Genomic DNA, 17,504 nt, shown 5'->3' on the forward strand with positions numbered 1-17,504 from the left:
TAGGTATAAGACTGTTAGATAAAAAGAGGAACGACTGGGTAAGATCAAAAACAAAAGTGGAGGACATGACTACAAAAATTGCCAAGCTCAAATGGAGCTTCGCAGGTCACACTGCTAGACAAAAAGACCAACGTTGAAACGCCACGATACAACATTGGAAACCTTACAAACGTAGACGACTAAGAAGAAGACTACAGATGAGATGGGTGTATGACATCAAAAGAATAGCCGGAACAAACTGGAAGTATGTTGCTCAGGATAGATATCGATGGAAGAAGTTGAGAGAGGCCTTTGTCCAAAAATGGACGAGAGAAGGCTAAAAAGAAGAAGAAAGAAGGATGGATATATTATTTTAATAAATTCTTGTACAAAATTGGGACAAGAACGTGTCCAAGAAGTCGTACATAAACGAATATATAAAAAGTGCAAAACAATCATCAGTTTGAATTCAGAGCCGGCATTGGAACGAGAGAATTTTCTAATTTTTTTCTCCCATTTTTTATTTTAAGGTTGTTATATCATTTTCAATTGTATATAGTTTTCTATGTACCTTGGTCTCATTTGAATATTTTATTTAGTATTTCACCTTCTTTCATTCTTTCCGCATCTCCCATTCAATGCTTTCTTTTTTAATTAACATTATGATATCCGGATCCTGGTATATTTTTTATAATTTAAAGTATCTTCTTCCCCAAATTAAATTTTCTTTTGTGCCTTTATGTATGTGTCGTAAGATTTTTCTTTCAAAGGTGACTAGATAGTCTTTGCTCACTTTTAGACAGTGTTCAGGTTTCTGAACCGTATGGGAGTACCGGTCTTATTAAAATTTTGTATATTGGGCATTTTGTTTTTCTTGCGACGTTAGTTAGTTGCAACTGTCGTTATCTGATCTAAGTTGTCTAAATAAGCCATGGTAACATTTATTGGCAATGAGTATTAGCCCCAAATTTATTTGGGATTCATTTCATGGTTTCATTTGCGATTCTATTGGAAAATATTTAGTTAAATGAGAATAATTTTTAAAAAAATGCGCTCAGATAGAACCTACATAAAAAAATAAAGTGGTACACGAAACCATGAACTAAACATGATAAATAAAGTAACCGGTCCGATAAGTACTTATCATCACCGCCCGATGGCGCTACTATCCAAGAAAAATCTACTATCGTGTAATACATTCTCGTAGAGCGAATGTCAAAATTTCAGCCAAATCGGTCGCTGATTCGATTTTTGTTTTGGGAGAGAAATCATTTAGTGAAATTAAAGAGCGCCGGATGCTGTGTACAATGACTCTTCCCATTTAATGGAAACCGTTACAAAATTGGTTTAGTGAGTTTTAACGTGGTCGCACGTGGGTTTTTGAAGAGCCACGCCTCAGTGCCCAGAAAATGACTACTCCGTGACAAAAATCTATGATCTCATATTGGCAGATCGCCGACTGAAGGTGCGCAAGATAGCTAAGACAGTATTCATATAGTAGTCATAGCATCTCAAAAGACCGGGTATGTCATATTCTTCATATAATTTTAAGCATGAGAAAGCTGTCGGAGTGATGAGTGCTACGTTTGCTCACTCCGGACAACAACCGCAACTGTGATAACACTTCAGAACAGTGTTTGCCGCCATTTAAGCGTAATCCAAAGAAGATTCTACGTCGTTTCTTAACCGTCAACGAAACATGGATCCACTATTACACACCAGAGACCAAGGAACAGTCCAAACAGTGGACGACAGCCAGCGAACGTACTCCAAGTAGAATACTTTCCTCTCAGCCGGAAAGGTGATGGCCACCATATTCTGGGATTCACAAGATGTGATCTACATCGAATACCTGGAGAAAGGCAAGACGGTCACAGGGCTTTACTACGCCGAAGTATTGGGCCAATTCGACGCTGGATTTCAGAAAAAATTACCCCATTTGACGAAGAAAAAAGAGCTCTTCCACCATGACATCGCAAAGGATCATATTTCCGAAATTGGTTAAATTGGGCTACAAATCGTTGCTCGATCCACCGTATTCTCCAGATTTGGATCCGTGCGACTTCTTTTTGTTTCCAAACTTTAAAAAGGCACTCGCCGCGCAGAAATTTAATTCGAATGAGGAGGTCATCGCCGCTAGTTTGCAGACCTCGAGAAAATGTATTTTTCAGACGTGTTAAAGGAGACTATGTTGAGAGATAAATTGCCATTTTTTAAAAATATTTGTTTTTCTTTTGTAGGTTAAGTATTGGTCGGTCCGCCCTAGTATGCATATATGTACCCGTAATTATCTAATGATCAAAATACACTACCGAGCATAAAATTAGGGTCACCCAGTAATTTGAATTTATTTTAGAAATTATTATTCTGTTTTAACTATTTTCGGTTGTAACATAGTTTACTAACGGATTGCTTAAAGAAAACAACGTTTTTGTCGTTTAAAGTTTATTAAAAATAATGGAAATGAAGAATTTTCCTTTGATATACTAAATATTGAAAAGGGACAATTTTAATTTGATCTGCTTTTTGTTGAAAAAAAGAAATTTTAAGAACTTCAGTAGCGAGTATTCCCTCCTCTGGCAGTGATAACAGCTTGCAAACGACGAGGCATGCTTTGGATCAGATTTTGGATCACATTCTGCGGAAGATTATTCCATTCTTGCACCAATATGTCACCAATATGTGAAGCTCTCTCGAATTGCTGGGGGCCGACACATGACTCCGCAAACGTCTCTTCATCTTATCCCAAACATGTTCTATGGGAATGATATCTGGACTGCGAGCAGGCCAAACAAATCGTGTGATTTGAACCTCGTCAAGATACTCAGTAACTATCCTAGCAGTGTAGGGCCGTGCATTATCATGCATAAATCTTGCGTCGTCTCCAAGAATAACCATAAACGGTAAAACACGGTCTTTCAGAATCTGTGTCAGGTACCTATGCGCTGTCAATGTCCCATTCTCGATAAAGACTAACTCCGTGCAAGCATTAAACGATATGCCTCCCCATGCCATAACTGACCCTCCACCAAATGGAAGACGCTCGGCAACACATGCTTGAGCATATCTCTCGCCTGGACGTCGCCACACTCTTACACGTTTGTCTGAGCCCGTAAGACAGAATCTCGATTCATCGGAAAACAATACAAGACTCCAATCCTGCATTGTCCAAGCCAAGTGTTCTCGTGCAAAATTCAATCTGGCAATTCGGTGTTCACGGAAAAGCGACGGTCCAGTTACTCTAGTTCGAGAAGATAAACCAGCAGCATGAAGTCGTGTCCTAACTGTCCATTCACTTATATTTACATTTCTCACTTCTTGCAGATGATTTCGAAGAGAAACTGCCGTGACCGTTCGGTTTCTCAAAGCACTAGAAACGACAAAGCGGTTATCTCTAGCTGTTGTAATCCTGTCTGTGAGTAAGCAGACCGGTTTCTTCGTACCGTTGCCATACTCGTTGCACACTCGAGAATCTTACACCAACGTTTCTCGCAGTTTCGCGCTGACCGTGGCCATCTTCTAATGTCGCCACAATTATTGCCGCCACAACAGAATTTATGCTCATTGCAATACACTGACAGTGATAACACTACACAAACAATTTACAATTGACGTTAAAACCACAGAAACAAAAACTGTGCTGATAACGGTTTTTAGGAATTAGGCTAAGGGGATCTTTTTATCTCAAACGCTTGTCAAAACAACAACGGCAACAACTTTTTCAAGAAATCCATTAGTAAACTATGTTACAACCAAAAATAGTTAAAACAGAATAATAATTTCTAAAATAAATTCAAATTACGGGGTGACCATAATTTTATGCTCGGTAGTGTATATAAAATTAAGAATTTTCTTTGTAGGATGAACATTCTATTTTTACTAGTTGGACTTTTTTGACACTCGCTGAGGTATTTAAATTACAAAAATAATCAAACGCTTTTTTAGACACTGTATATTTATGACAAATACCTATTTGATGGAAAACCTATAAAGTATTTATAAGGTTTTAATTATGGCACTAAATGAATAAAATGTTTGTTTATATGGGACTTGTTACAAAAAATATAGATCAATAGTTGTACTTTTCCCAAATCATTTCCATTTTTTCCAATGAATCTACAAATAGCTTACCTACAATTACACAGAGATCTTCACACACAAAAAATACAATACTAAAACGTATATACAAAAATTGTTTTTTTCGTAAACAAAACAATTTTAAGATTAACATGTATTTAAGCAGAAAATGCGAAATTCTTTGGTAATTAAATGTTTGCAACAATTTAAAATATAACAAATATACTGGATACATCATTACAATATTCAAGTTTTGTTACAACTGTCGTAAACACATTTTATAAAAAATAAATACCAAAATTGTGGAAAGTGTCACTACGTCATACAAGGAGTAACGGAACTATTGTTCATTAATTACATCACAATTTCACTACATCAATTTAAATAAATTGATTTGTTCCAATTTTCAGGTTTATTCGAAAGTATATATATATTATACCAAGATTATTAAACATTAGAAACCATTTTGCCGTTTAAACAATAAAGGCGTTTAAGTTCCGTGGAAATACTTTTAAATACATATTTTTTCGTTTTTGAAATCGTGATGTTATTTATTTGCAATATTCTCGTTAAATCCTGTATATTTACCTAAATATATGTATAAAAATACAGGTTACACTAAACATACGCTGGAACTGTTATATACAAAAATTTACATAAAAATAATTCTTTTATATCACCGTTTTGCCATGACACTTTGTTTTAAAAAATCACAGTGATTTAAGAAATCGTTTTCGAATATAATTTACAATAAAAATTAATAATCTTCAAAAGATATATATGTAAGTAATATAATTGCCACTAATTCACTTTTTAATGTTTGGGTAGAATTTAGAATATAGGATAACATTATACGTTAATTCATTTATTAATAGTAGATTAAAAATAAACAAAACTTATATTGAAACCAATCATCTACCATCCAACATTCCATCATGAATATTAAATTTACATACCGTCAAAATATTTATATTACCACTTTTTTTCCTCTTTAGGCTATTTTCTAGAGTTCTAGGAAAATAGGAGTCATTAGGGTTAACAAGGTCATTCTCTCTAATATATGAAACGCTGTCAACTATTTTTAGGTAATATTTCTCCCTTATGAAAGATCTATAACATGCGTGTTTACCGTAGGTATAGTCTAACAAGCTATCTAAGAGAGTCATGAATATTCAGCTTAGCGGGGTGATAGTTAAAACAAATACATAATTAAATATGTAATAATAAATAAAATTAACAAATAAAAAGATATAACTGAATTATTTCCCTTTTAGGGATTATTTCTATATCGTTGTTTAATAAATTTTACAAATTTTACAGGAAAACCTTTAAGTCCAAATTAAAAGAGACTAAAACAAATCTAAAATAAAGGAGGCAATTAAATATCATTTACAATTTAAAACCACACCCCATCAGTGAAAGTTAACTGAAACAGTTCCTTAGAATGATTTTATTTTGGATATCACAGAAAGCACCAATCAAAGAAAAAATTTCAAAAAGAAAAGCAGAATTAGGTATCGAGACAGGAGGCCACAGCAAGTAAAAGAAGATGTAAGCCTTGTCAAAATGATAAACGTTCAAGGATCACGCGCTTCAGCTGTAAAATTTGTCAGAAATTCATCTGTATGGAACATTCAAAGCATATTTTTTGTCAAGACTGCAAAACTGCGATACAATAATATGTGTAATGTGCAATATCTAGGAGACATCTGGGATTTATGACACCGTTGTTGTTTTTAATGAAATTCGATAAAAAATTTTAAGAAATACAGTGTATTAATCTTCCACCGAATATATTTTGTATTAATATTACAATATTTCATAACCTACATCTTAAAATAACTAATTAGCATTTAGCATATCTAGGAAATACGCGCGACCATTCTTGTTGGTACAAAGGCCGCGACCGCTGGAAGGTTAAAATACAAATAATAATTGCATATCATATCAATATTTTGAAGCGGCATTAACGTCCGATTTCATCAACTAATGTTCATTTTAGACTAAATTGAACAAACTCGATCCAACATGATTATTATTGAAATTTACACTTTAAAGTGAACTTTATATTATTGAAATTTACTTTAATTTAAAGTTCACGTCAAACTTACTACGAAATCGGGCATAAGAATGCAGATCTTGGGTTATGTTATGGGATATGTTACTTACTTTTGCTTTATTATGATATAAGTCCAATTTTCTCATTGAATTTATTTGTGTTTAGAAGTTGAAAACCGAGCTTGAATTTACTATTTTTTGTTGTATTTTTACAATTAATAACACAGAGTTTGCAAAATCCCATTTTCTGCAATAACTACTTTTGAAGTATGCTAACAAAGTTGCAAGATTTCACCGCTGCACACGCACGATCGTTTCTCGTATCCCCTCCAAGTACTTGCACACAGCAAATAGTTAGTATTTATAGAATTTTGTTATCCAACAAAACAGGTCTCAGGGACTGACGCGACCAGAGTATCCTAAATTTATCACGCGATAAATGTAGGGTTGATGAAAGTTTGTGCACCCACACGAAAAAATATTAAACACGCCTATGTCTGTAAATTTTACTTACGCACTTCATAAGCACTTCTGAAAGCACGCCAAGGGGCTAAAAACCCTAATCACGTGCTAAATCATAAGAGTGCACAGTGCACTGTTTACGTACGAAATTCATTATTTTATAATTATTGTGCGATAATTACAATATTTGCAATATTTGCCTTTAATTTTTCAAATTACAATATTGGCTTTCTAATTTTTGGGAATGTGACGCTAAGTGCTTAAAAATACTAATCACGTAAATCATAAGCGTACAGGTCAGGAATTTACTGTTGTATGATATTTTTGATAATTCCAACATTGGCTTTCTAATTTTGGGAATGTTTATAGTAATATGTCCCATAAATATTTAAATCTACCGAATTTTAGTCATTTTAGTTTGTATCTAATTGTGTTTGAAAGATATTAAAGTTTACCCAGTAAAATATAAGGGTGTAAATAATTTACAAACGAAGACTAAAGAAAACACTCCAGATGTGCCACTATGATCAGAGTTAGTAAATCTACTATTTACAGGGTTCTTAGAAACAAAAAAATAGAAGTGTATATCATTCTAAAGAGTCAACTGCAAGACACGGCTTTTATTTTAACAAACAAATCACAAATTAAAAAGTTATGTCTTTGGCAAATCGAAATAAACAACACAAAATCTAATGCCAGAAACATAACTAGAAATCTATCTTAAAAATGCAAATTTTATGATTAACAAAACAATAATTTAGAAGAAATCATTCCAGCCAATCAACTCGGAAAATAACGTATAACAAAATTTATAAAAAGGTACATAATGATACAAGGAAAGGATCACAAATGAATTACAATCATAATTATTCAATTTACTAATAGTGGAAATCTACTATAGAGCGTTTCACGTTAAGAAAATAACATTGCGGAGATAGGGCCATGTATTTGTTATGCATGACATTAACACAAGCACGATTCAGGGTTGTATAATTTGTATTTTATACAAGAAACAAGAGATGAAAAGTAGGGAAAATGATTTTAATTAAATAAATAGTATTTACAAAAGATACTTTTATTTTATCTTATTTTAATTATAGTAACGACAGTTTATTTGTTTTTCGGTAAGAATGTCATACACCATGAATCATAGAAATCAGTAGAAAATATTGCTTAGTTAAATCATGCACTTTGCCGACTATTAAAGATTTAAAAGCAAATAAACGGACCGCTTGGAATGCATATATCTAATTACTAATTGCAACTTAAAATAATACGGTGTGCGTATGTCAGCGATTTTATGTCGTTCTCTGAGACTACATAATGATATGAAGGCTTTGTGGTTCTTCAGTTGTTCTGATTTTACAGTTAAATGTTAATTGAAAATGGAAATTCGAAAAACATATCGACAATCTAGTAAACCGCATGCCTGAGAGTTTTGGCAACACTGATTTCCATAAGCCTAATGTTATTTTCTTAAAGTGGAACGCTCTATAGCGGCATTAATGTTAGTAATTCAAGAATCAAAATTGTATGTAAAAATATTAAAAATTAGGTAACCAAAGTGAACAATAACAGCCGTAATATTGTTTAATACAAAAATATAATTTCAAATGTTAATAAATCCGGTAGTCAGTTCGAAGTAACATAATTCTATCCAATTTAATTAAAAAACTAGATGCATTTTCAATAAAAGCTAATATAAACACTGTGGAGTGCGCGATTAGAGGATATTATATCCCTTTGTTATCGACATAGGCACTTCGGCATTATTCTGAAACCGAAGCATGTCAACATTCACTGTTTAATACAGTGCAAAATGGACCGTTCACGTCATTAAAATGTGTTATTGTTTTGACGGCATTTGTTTTGAAGTGAAAATAGTATTAGAGTAGACCTTAGGCCCTAGAATTGGAACTAGTAAACATTTTTTTATTGACGCAAAATACAATAGTATTTCTCGTAAAATTTTGTAATATTGTATTAAATGGCTTCAGAAACTAGCATTAGCTGATCGCAATTATAATCAAATCCACCAACAACTTACTTAACAATATATGTTTTGAGATCAAGCTCCGTACAATATTTAAAAAATATAAAATGTTTTGGAACTTACATACTAACACTAATTTAAGTGTCATGTGTTTATTTTTATAAATATTAAATGCACAAAGATAATAATACTCTTACATATTTATAGTATATACAATCATACCATTAATCGATTAAATAAAAAGTGATTTCAGATCAAGGCACATGTAACTGTTACCCACAAAAATATATTATTTTGTAATATCGAGCTATAGGGCGTTTCACGTTAAGACCGAAATTATTTGGGGGTAATTTTCAATAAGAAAGTGTATGGTAAAAATAAAACATGAGCGAGAGTAAATAAGGATATAGCAGTGACACGAGCGTTAAACTCTTTTCTCTGGCTTAAAAGTCAAAAGTCAAAAAAAAAAAACAAAAAAGTATAGAAGTATTGTACAAAGTGTGACACTATACGACTCCGAGGTTTGGGATGTTACCACAGCTAATAAAAACTAGAAAGCATCAGAAACCAGAAAATACGCGATGAAATGAAGCTAGATCGTAATATGTTGTACGACAGTTGACATGGTTTGGATACGTAACGAGGATGCGAGAAGACAGATGGCCCTAAAGAATATTAGAATGGATTGATTGAGAAAAGAAAGCGAAGACGCACTCGAAAAAATTGGCGTGACAATATCGATGAAGCAATGACAGCAAGGATCCTAGAAGAGGTAACAACCTTTGATACAAGTGCATTGAAAATGGGGACGGAGAGATGGCGGCAGCCATAGAAAATCCGTATATATCTAAATCTAATAAAGATGCGTTTTTTAAACAGATGTAATATTCGACAATTACAGGATATGAGTCTGATAAAGATTTATTTATTTACAACATTTACTAAATCATATTGGCAGATAACATGACACTTTTGCACTCATTTTGCCTGATTTGAACTATGCAATTGAAGCAGTGGATTTAATAATAAAAAAAAGTGCATGCTATTAATATTTAACGACATTAACTACTTGGATGGAGACAAAAAGAAGAATGCTACCAAAGAGAAACCATTATCAACAGTAAGGAAGTAATAACCTCAACAACCCAAAAGGTTAAATAGTGGTGCCAACTCAAACTACACAAAAATAGAAACCAAAAGATATTATAATAGAAAAAATTAATTTAGTACCAATATTTCCCTTAAAATGAATAATCTACCCAAATATTTTTGTGCTAATATAATTTATATACAAGTCACAAGCTATTGCCAATCCTCGTTAACTCGTGAAATAGTTTGATACAGCTCTGTAACGTTTTTTTTTTCTACTCATAATCCGTTTATATTTTTGTAAGTAACCAAAATTGATTTTATCAGCATTTAACATTGGATTTAATCGGTTGTAACATGTGCTTTATAAATTTGAAATATATTACATTGCTATTTTTGGCATTCTTCGTTATAATTAAAACTTTATTTTATCCATTGCACTAAAATATAAAAATAAATACAATACCCTAATGTATACATAAAATTACATCTGAACTAATGTCATATTTTCGACTGAGTGAACGTGAACGACTTTTCGTACAAAAATTTTACAAACAATAAAATTCAAGCTGTTGTAATACATATTTGTATTAAAACAAAGCGATATTTCCAATTATTGGAAAATCCCTCTGTCATCTGTCAAGTTTTCGATATTCGACAGATATTATACCAGTAAGTTTTACTCTTAATGTAGCTACAATAGGACTTTTCATCACAAAATAGTGACAGCCATTTTTTGCGTACATTTTTTTTTTGTAAATAAACATGTTAGGTTAGGTTAGTAATATAAATAACAATAAAGTGCACGTGAACACATAATTAAGATAAAAAATAAAAAAAGTCTAGTTATTAAAAAAAAAACGAAATATAATAATAAAGAAAATAGTGCATCAACTAGCAAAACAATCTTTTTCATCTATTATTATTATGATAGCTGTACGAAAAGGAACAACGAAGCGATATCGTTATGGAGTATGTAGGAGTGATACATGCTCTTAATCATTTAAAGATAATTCATATTATTTTATAAATTTTCCAAAGCCTCTATTTCTTTATAAACAATGTGATTTCTGTATTCAATAAAAATGTTTACTTAATGAATATTTGTTTATAAATTTATAAACTAGTGACACATGACGTATAGTATATATTATACGTCATTGAAAACTGTACGAAAAACATGGCAGCTGATGAAAACGCCTATAGATCCCATAAGCCGCAGTATAACCTCACATCTACAAAAGAAAGAACATAACCCCACATGTATATATTCTGTGCGTATTAATAGTAAGTATTGTAATTTATTTTTGTTAGGTTTTATAACAAACTTTTAATATATTGGCTCAGAATAAATTTAAATTCCATTTTAATATAATATTAAAATAAATTTTTCATGGAACATACAGGTAATAAGTGAAAAGATCAAACACGTGGTATATTAACTGAATAAAATAAAGATAACTTGATAGTTGCCACAGAAAAGGGCGAAAAGGGAGTATCCATCTTAATACAGACGATATTTGAATAACATTTATACGAATATATGGCGTTAATAATGACAAAATGTCAATGTTAGAGACCAATTTTACGAATAGCTAAACAATAAAATAATAAATTAAGGAAGCTCTGTGTAGTTGATTTTGCTTGAAGTTTTCAATGCAAAAATCCGAATAGAATACAACAGAACAGTAGACAAAGGAAAAATACATGGTCAGCAGGGTATACTAAAAGAATATTTTTAAAACTAAATACTATAAACTGACCGAAAGTATTGATTATGATTGGAGTATAAGTAGAAAAAAAAAATAAAAATATTTAAGGTTCAAAGATGAATCTGAATATTTTATAAAAGGGAATAAAACATAATTACTACAACGTTGTATCAATTATTCAAAATTTTACTTAAGGGATCGTTTGAAAACGATTTCCGGATTGTAAATCGAAACGTCGAAAGAAAACAAAAATGACATTTTTATTATAATTAATTGTGGCTTATTCAGTAAAACAAATGGCCAAAAAAAAACAATTTCAGAACCATATCGAAGATATGTTTTGTAAAATAGTAAAAACTGAAGCTACTACGTTCCTAGAAACTTTTTTCTCGTATTTTCATAAGACATTGAATTTAGAATTGTTTATATCGCAAGCATTAAACCAAATTTGCTAAAATAAATTCTAACAGTCAAGCAATATTTATCTAAAATACTGCTAAACGCGCTTTTACCTGAAGAGTTTGTCATCGGATAAGCCGATTTGAAATTGTTGGACAAGGATTTTGTTTATTCAATGGTCTCTCTAATGAGTATTTTACAGCCAACTCATATAATACATAACAATAACATGAAAAACAGTACCTAATCATGTACTGAAGCCCTTTTCCTCTACACAAACACATATTACTTACTAAATGATAAAGAAAATTTTAAATAAAAAATCGAAATAAATAAAATGTTTAAAACACTTTCACTTTAAGTAAGAATACGAAATAATTTAAGACATACAGCGGCAACAGCAACAGAATTGTATACAAATGAGGCTGAATACATCTATATTCAGCAGTGAGTTACAATTATTAGCAGAGATTGTAATACATCGTACTAATAAATTTAACCGAACCATCAGAAACCCTACTGGCCTAGGTTTGTAACTACAAATCACACAGACGCGGCTTTATCGAGTCAAATTCAATTGTAATGTTTCGTAAAAATCATCAAGCAGCACTCAAATCAAGAAGTGTGCCAACACGGACTGTCGAGACCTTTGTCAAGTCTAAAATACTGAAAATGACTAGGTTACTTCAATAGTAACAAATTATGTTAAAGGTACGCCTACAGAGCTCCTAGTTTGATTCAGAACCTTTGGCAATTGCTTTAATAAGAGTGCTTGCTGTTCGTTTCTGTTACGTTGACGTGATCTTTTCGGTTTTCTTTTTAAATTTCGTAAATGCGCTAGATCACATAACGTATACTTTTGCCAGTTATTCAGGTTAACACCGAGTCGTTCACATTCTCTCACATAAGCCATTAAGCTATCACAGTAACATTTATGACCTTTGCAGTGATCCATGTCCATCTTGCATGCTTTAAAGTACTTAAGAGTGCTCAATTTAGAGCGACAAGATGAAAACGTATCGCTGTTAAAGTATCTACAAGCACTTTTTTTCATAGGCGTTAAAGGTTTCTCCAGTTTCTGTACTCTAATTTTCTTAGCACATTCGAATTTATTTCCAAGGCACCAAGACGCACCAAAAGCCAGGATTTCTTTATCTGAAAGCATTTTACCTACTTTGGAAGTCAGATCGTCTTTCACGTCGTAGTTGAAGTTACCGCAGAGACCACAAACATGGTTTTTTAAAGTTGCAGGAACAGTGACTTCTACGAAACTTTTAAAGTTCCAGTATATTTTGACCCCATTGTTCAATATTATTTCCACAGAATTATCCTTTTTCTTTTCGGCTTTAAATTTCCCATCAACTTGAAAAGGTATTGTTTTCACAGTACCGTTAAACTTTATTCGTCCTTTTTGTTGAAGATTTAATCTGGCATTTAGATATTTAATGGATACCCTTCTAGTGGTGGAAGAGGTTCCGTCAAGGAGGACATTGGCGACTCTTACAAAGAATGTATGATTGGTGCAATCAGCAGTCAATTGATATTTGCCGATTCCTTTAAAGGTGTAGATTTTCCCATCGAATGTTTTGTAATGGGGGTCACCAAAAACCATACATGTTCCTTCAACTAAAAAAATTAATGAATTTAAAACTATTGTTTCAATTATAGATTAAACTAAATTCTTACCTTCTACACATCGCGGACAACATTCTCCTGGAACTTTCTGAAACTTTGTGCCATATGCACATGTCGTTGATGTAGTATTACATCGGGTGATGGCACAACTCGGCATTCCTCTCTGGCACATGCAAGATTTGCAGTCGTCTAATTTCCATTGTTCACCATCCTATCTAACAAAAATATCATTGTATACAACATTTTTTTACACTATAACATTTAATTATCTCCTTTATGTGCGTAAGATATAAAAATTGTAAAATACATTAAAGGAAGTGTAATTAGACCGGTTTTCCATTAATACTTAATGTGTTTAAACAAAGCTGCAGGTTAAAATCAAAAACGCCTAACTAACTCGTAGTTTTATGTATAACGATTAGTAACTGTCCAATATTTTCATGGTAAAGTGTTTTTAAAGGTTTAACCATCCTTAAAATATCAACATCTGAGACAGTAGACTGGTAAAACATCATTAAAATTATTAAAAGCCATTGTAAATAAATTCATATGGACTAGAATGATCAGCAACTTCCATTGAGGATGTGGTACTGGAAGGAGATTGACATTAAATAATAGCGTTAATTATTATTATTATCCCAGATTTAGCCATACGGCTCTCACTCCCTCTAAGGGGAAAATTCACTCATCCCAGATACCTATGGTATCAAAAGAATTGAGCTCTGGTGGGACTCTTTCCGTGTTATCGAGCCCTAGGTGACTTGGTATGCTGGAGTATCTCCCAAAAATTTTCGTACACATCTGGACGTTGAGAGTAGTACAGCTTTCTGCATGGTCTTGTAGAGATGTTCATTCAGATCTAGCTTTTTTATGTTTTCTAGGAGGTTCTTTGGAATGACTCCAGTAGTAGAGAGAATAATAGGTATTGTCTGGGTACTTTCCATTCTCCACTGTCTTCGTATTTGGATTTTCAGATCCCTGTACTTGGCAATTTTTTCGTTCTGTTTAACACGAAGAATATTGTTGTTAGGTATCGCCACACCAATTAATGTTGTTAGCCTCTTTAGTTTATTAACTAGTATGAGGTCTATTATGTGCCACTGTTTGGTCTGTGAGCACAGTGCGGTCCCAGTATAGCTTGTAGTTGTCATTCTCAAGTATACTCTCAGGAACGTATTGATAATATGGAAGATGGTTTGTTTGAAGAAGTCCCAGTTTGATAGCTATCTCTTGATGAATGGTCTTTCCTACTGAGTCGTGCCGTTCCTTATTAGTTACAGCAAATGCCTGACAGCCCCCGGTAAGATATTGGATGGTTTCCTGAGCTTGAGATTCATATCGGCATTTGTCATTTTGGACCTGAGGATCTTTGACGATGTATTTCAAGTAATTTTTGGTTGGTATAACCTGATCCTGAATGGCTAGTAGTGAACCTTCTGTTTCAGGGAACATCTTTCCTGATGTTAGCCAATAGTTCGACGATATATTGTCGACATGGTCTTGACTGACATCATTGGGATGTCGCCCGTGCAGAAGTTTACCCATCCAGGTGCGCATTTTTTCCTCCTTAGTAAGACGGTTTATGCGCATTTCTGGTTCCCTCAGTTTGATCGGTGTTGTTATTATTCTTATCATTATTAAATGTCTAATATTATGGATATGAAGAATATTTATAAACTAATTATGATTAGTAGTGATTAAAAAGTCAGAAGACTCAAAGCAAATTGAGACAGAACAAATTATTTTAAAGAATAGCAGCTGCTGCTAGCATTAAGGTTTTATATAAAAGGTTCCCTTGTTTCCACTACTGAAGACTTGGGCGTAATTCATAAGTATCTTCTTCTTCTTCTTCTTGTGTCACTCCTATCGGAGATTGGAAATCATAAAGGCTATCCTGACCTTGTTTACAGCTGACCTAAAGAGTTCATTAGTGGTATAGCCAAACCACTCTCTCAAATTACGCAACCATGACATTCTTCTACAGCCTGGATTCTGTTTTCCTTCTATTTTTCCTTGCATTATATTTTGAAGTAATGCGTATTTATGTCCTCTCATCAGGTGACCTAAATATTCAAGTTTTCTTCGTTTGATAGTTGACAAAATTTCTGGGTCTTTTCCTATCCTTCGCATTACTTCAAAGTTTGTGACTCTTTCAACCCAATTTATCTTCAGCATTTGACGGTAGCACCACATCGCGAAACTTTCAATATTTTTTATGTTGTTCTGTTTGAGAGTCCAGGCCTCTACATCGTATAATAGCGTGTTAAATACGTAGCCCCTTAGCATTCTTAATCGTAGACGGATGCTTATATCTCTGTTGCAGAAGAATTTCCTCATCTTTATGAAGGTGGCCCTGGCAATTTCGATACGTCTTTTTATTTCATTTTTTTGGTCTCCAGTTTCGTTTATTAAGTCTCCAAGTATTTGTAACTTGATACTTTTTCATTTTGAATGCCGTTTATACTAATATGTGCTGGTTGTGTCATGTTCTTACTGAAGACCATATACTTGGTTTTTTTAAAATTGATACTTATGCCATAATTGTTGCAGGCAATATTTATATTTGTAATCGTTGTAATTCTTCTACTGTTCTTGTAATTAGTACAGTGTAGTCTGCGTATCGAATATTATTTACAACCTCTCCATTAATTACGATTCCTTCGTTTGCTTGCATAAGGGTTTCCTGGCAGATGCTTTCACTATAAACATTAAATGGCAGCGGTGACCAAACGCATCCCTGTCGTACTCCTGTATGTATTTCTATTGCTTGTAATATCTCATTTTCTATTTTGATGTTAGCTTTCTGATTCCAATATAATTGAGAATTATTCGCAGATCTTTATTATCTATGTCCTTTCTTTCAAGAATGTCTCTTAGCTTATCATGGCGTACTCTGTCAAACGCTTTTTCAAAATCGATAAAACATGCATGTACTTCCTGATTAACGTCTAGGCATCTTTATGTAAGAACATTCAAACCGAAGAGAGCTTCTCGAGTACCTAGTCCCCTTCTGAACCCCATCTGTGTATCACTAATATCTGAATCCATTTTATGATAAACTCGGTTGTGGATGACGTTTAGAAATATCTTTAGTAGATGGCTCATTAAAAATATTGTTCGATGTTCTGAACATTCTTTTGCATTGGTTTTCGTTGGCAGTGTAACGAATGTAGCCACTCTTGAGGTATAATACCAGTTTTGTATATTGTGTTAAATAAGTGCAATATTATACCTTATGAGTCATCATTCAAGAGCTTTAATAATGCAGTAGTAACCTCATCAGGTCCATTTGCCTCTCCAGTTTTAGAATTTCTAAGTGCCACTTCTACTTCATATTTTAGGATTTCAGGTCCCGTTTCACCATTTACCTGAACAATGTTATTTTTGTTGTCCTCAAACAATTCTCATATGTATTCACTCCATCTATTAATTTTCTCTGTTAAATATATAACAATATTTCCGTCTTTGTCCTTAAGCAAACTTATGTGATTTCTTCTTTGAGTTCCTGTAATTTCTTTTACTTTTTTATGTACATTGAATGTGTCATATATATTTTCTTTCATAGTTTTCTATTTATACACATTGTTCTTCAATCCATAATTATTTGGCCTTCTTTATTCTTTGCTTTATGTTCTTATCAACCTCTCTGTATTTTTGTGCATTATTCTTCATTTTACGTCTTTCATCCATTAGTTCTAGTATGTCTGGTGTCTGGTGTCGTCCATACCTTGTGTTTCTTTACATATCTGTTTAGGTGTTTCTTTCCCGTAGTTCTTATTGTAGTGTTTATACACTTAAGTTTATCATCTATGTTGTTTGTTCTGCGGATTTGACTTTCTGCTATTCTGAGGCTGGTGTTTATTTCTTTTTGCATTATTTGTCGTAGGTGTTCACTTTTTAGCTGGCTTAAGTCTAACGCTGGGATGATGGTTTTTCTTATTTTCTTTGGTCTAGCTTCTATCACAGATACTACTGGATTATGATCCGAACCGATATCAGCTCCAGGATAAGTTTTAGTAAATTTCACGGCATTACGGTATCTTTTTGTCACCATTATGTAATCTATTTGGTTTCTGATTACTTTTTTTTTGAGTATGTTG

At 32.9% G+C, this 17,504-nt stretch overlaps 1 protein-coding gene across 1 annotated transcript in view; it reads right to left on the bottom strand.

The window, feature by feature from the left end:
* Positions 1 to 8,980: 8,980 nt before the first annotated feature.
* Positions 8,981 to 17,504, bottom strand: part of LOC140445142 (BMP-binding endothelial regulator protein-like) — a 320,566-nt gene continuing 312,042 nt past the window's right edge. The window contains exons 8-9 of the mRNA XM_072536995.1: positions 13,456 to 13,615; positions 8,981 to 13,395 (exon numbers count right to left, since the gene is read on the bottom strand). Of these exons, the coding sequence (XP_072393096.1) occupies positions 12,470 to 13,395; positions 13,456 to 13,615 (1,086 nt within the window). The 3' untranslated portion in view covers positions 8,981 to 12,469. The remainder of the gene's footprint in view (positions 13,396 to 13,455; positions 13,616 to 17,504) is intronic.

The sequence above is a fragment of the Diabrotica undecimpunctata genome, chromosome 7, assembly GCF_040954645.1.
Source record: "Diabrotica undecimpunctata isolate CICGRU chromosome 7, icDiaUnde3, whole genome shotgun sequence".
Classification (NCBI taxonomy): Eukaryota; Metazoa; Arthropoda; class Insecta; order Coleoptera; family Chrysomelidae; genus Diabrotica; species Diabrotica undecimpunctata.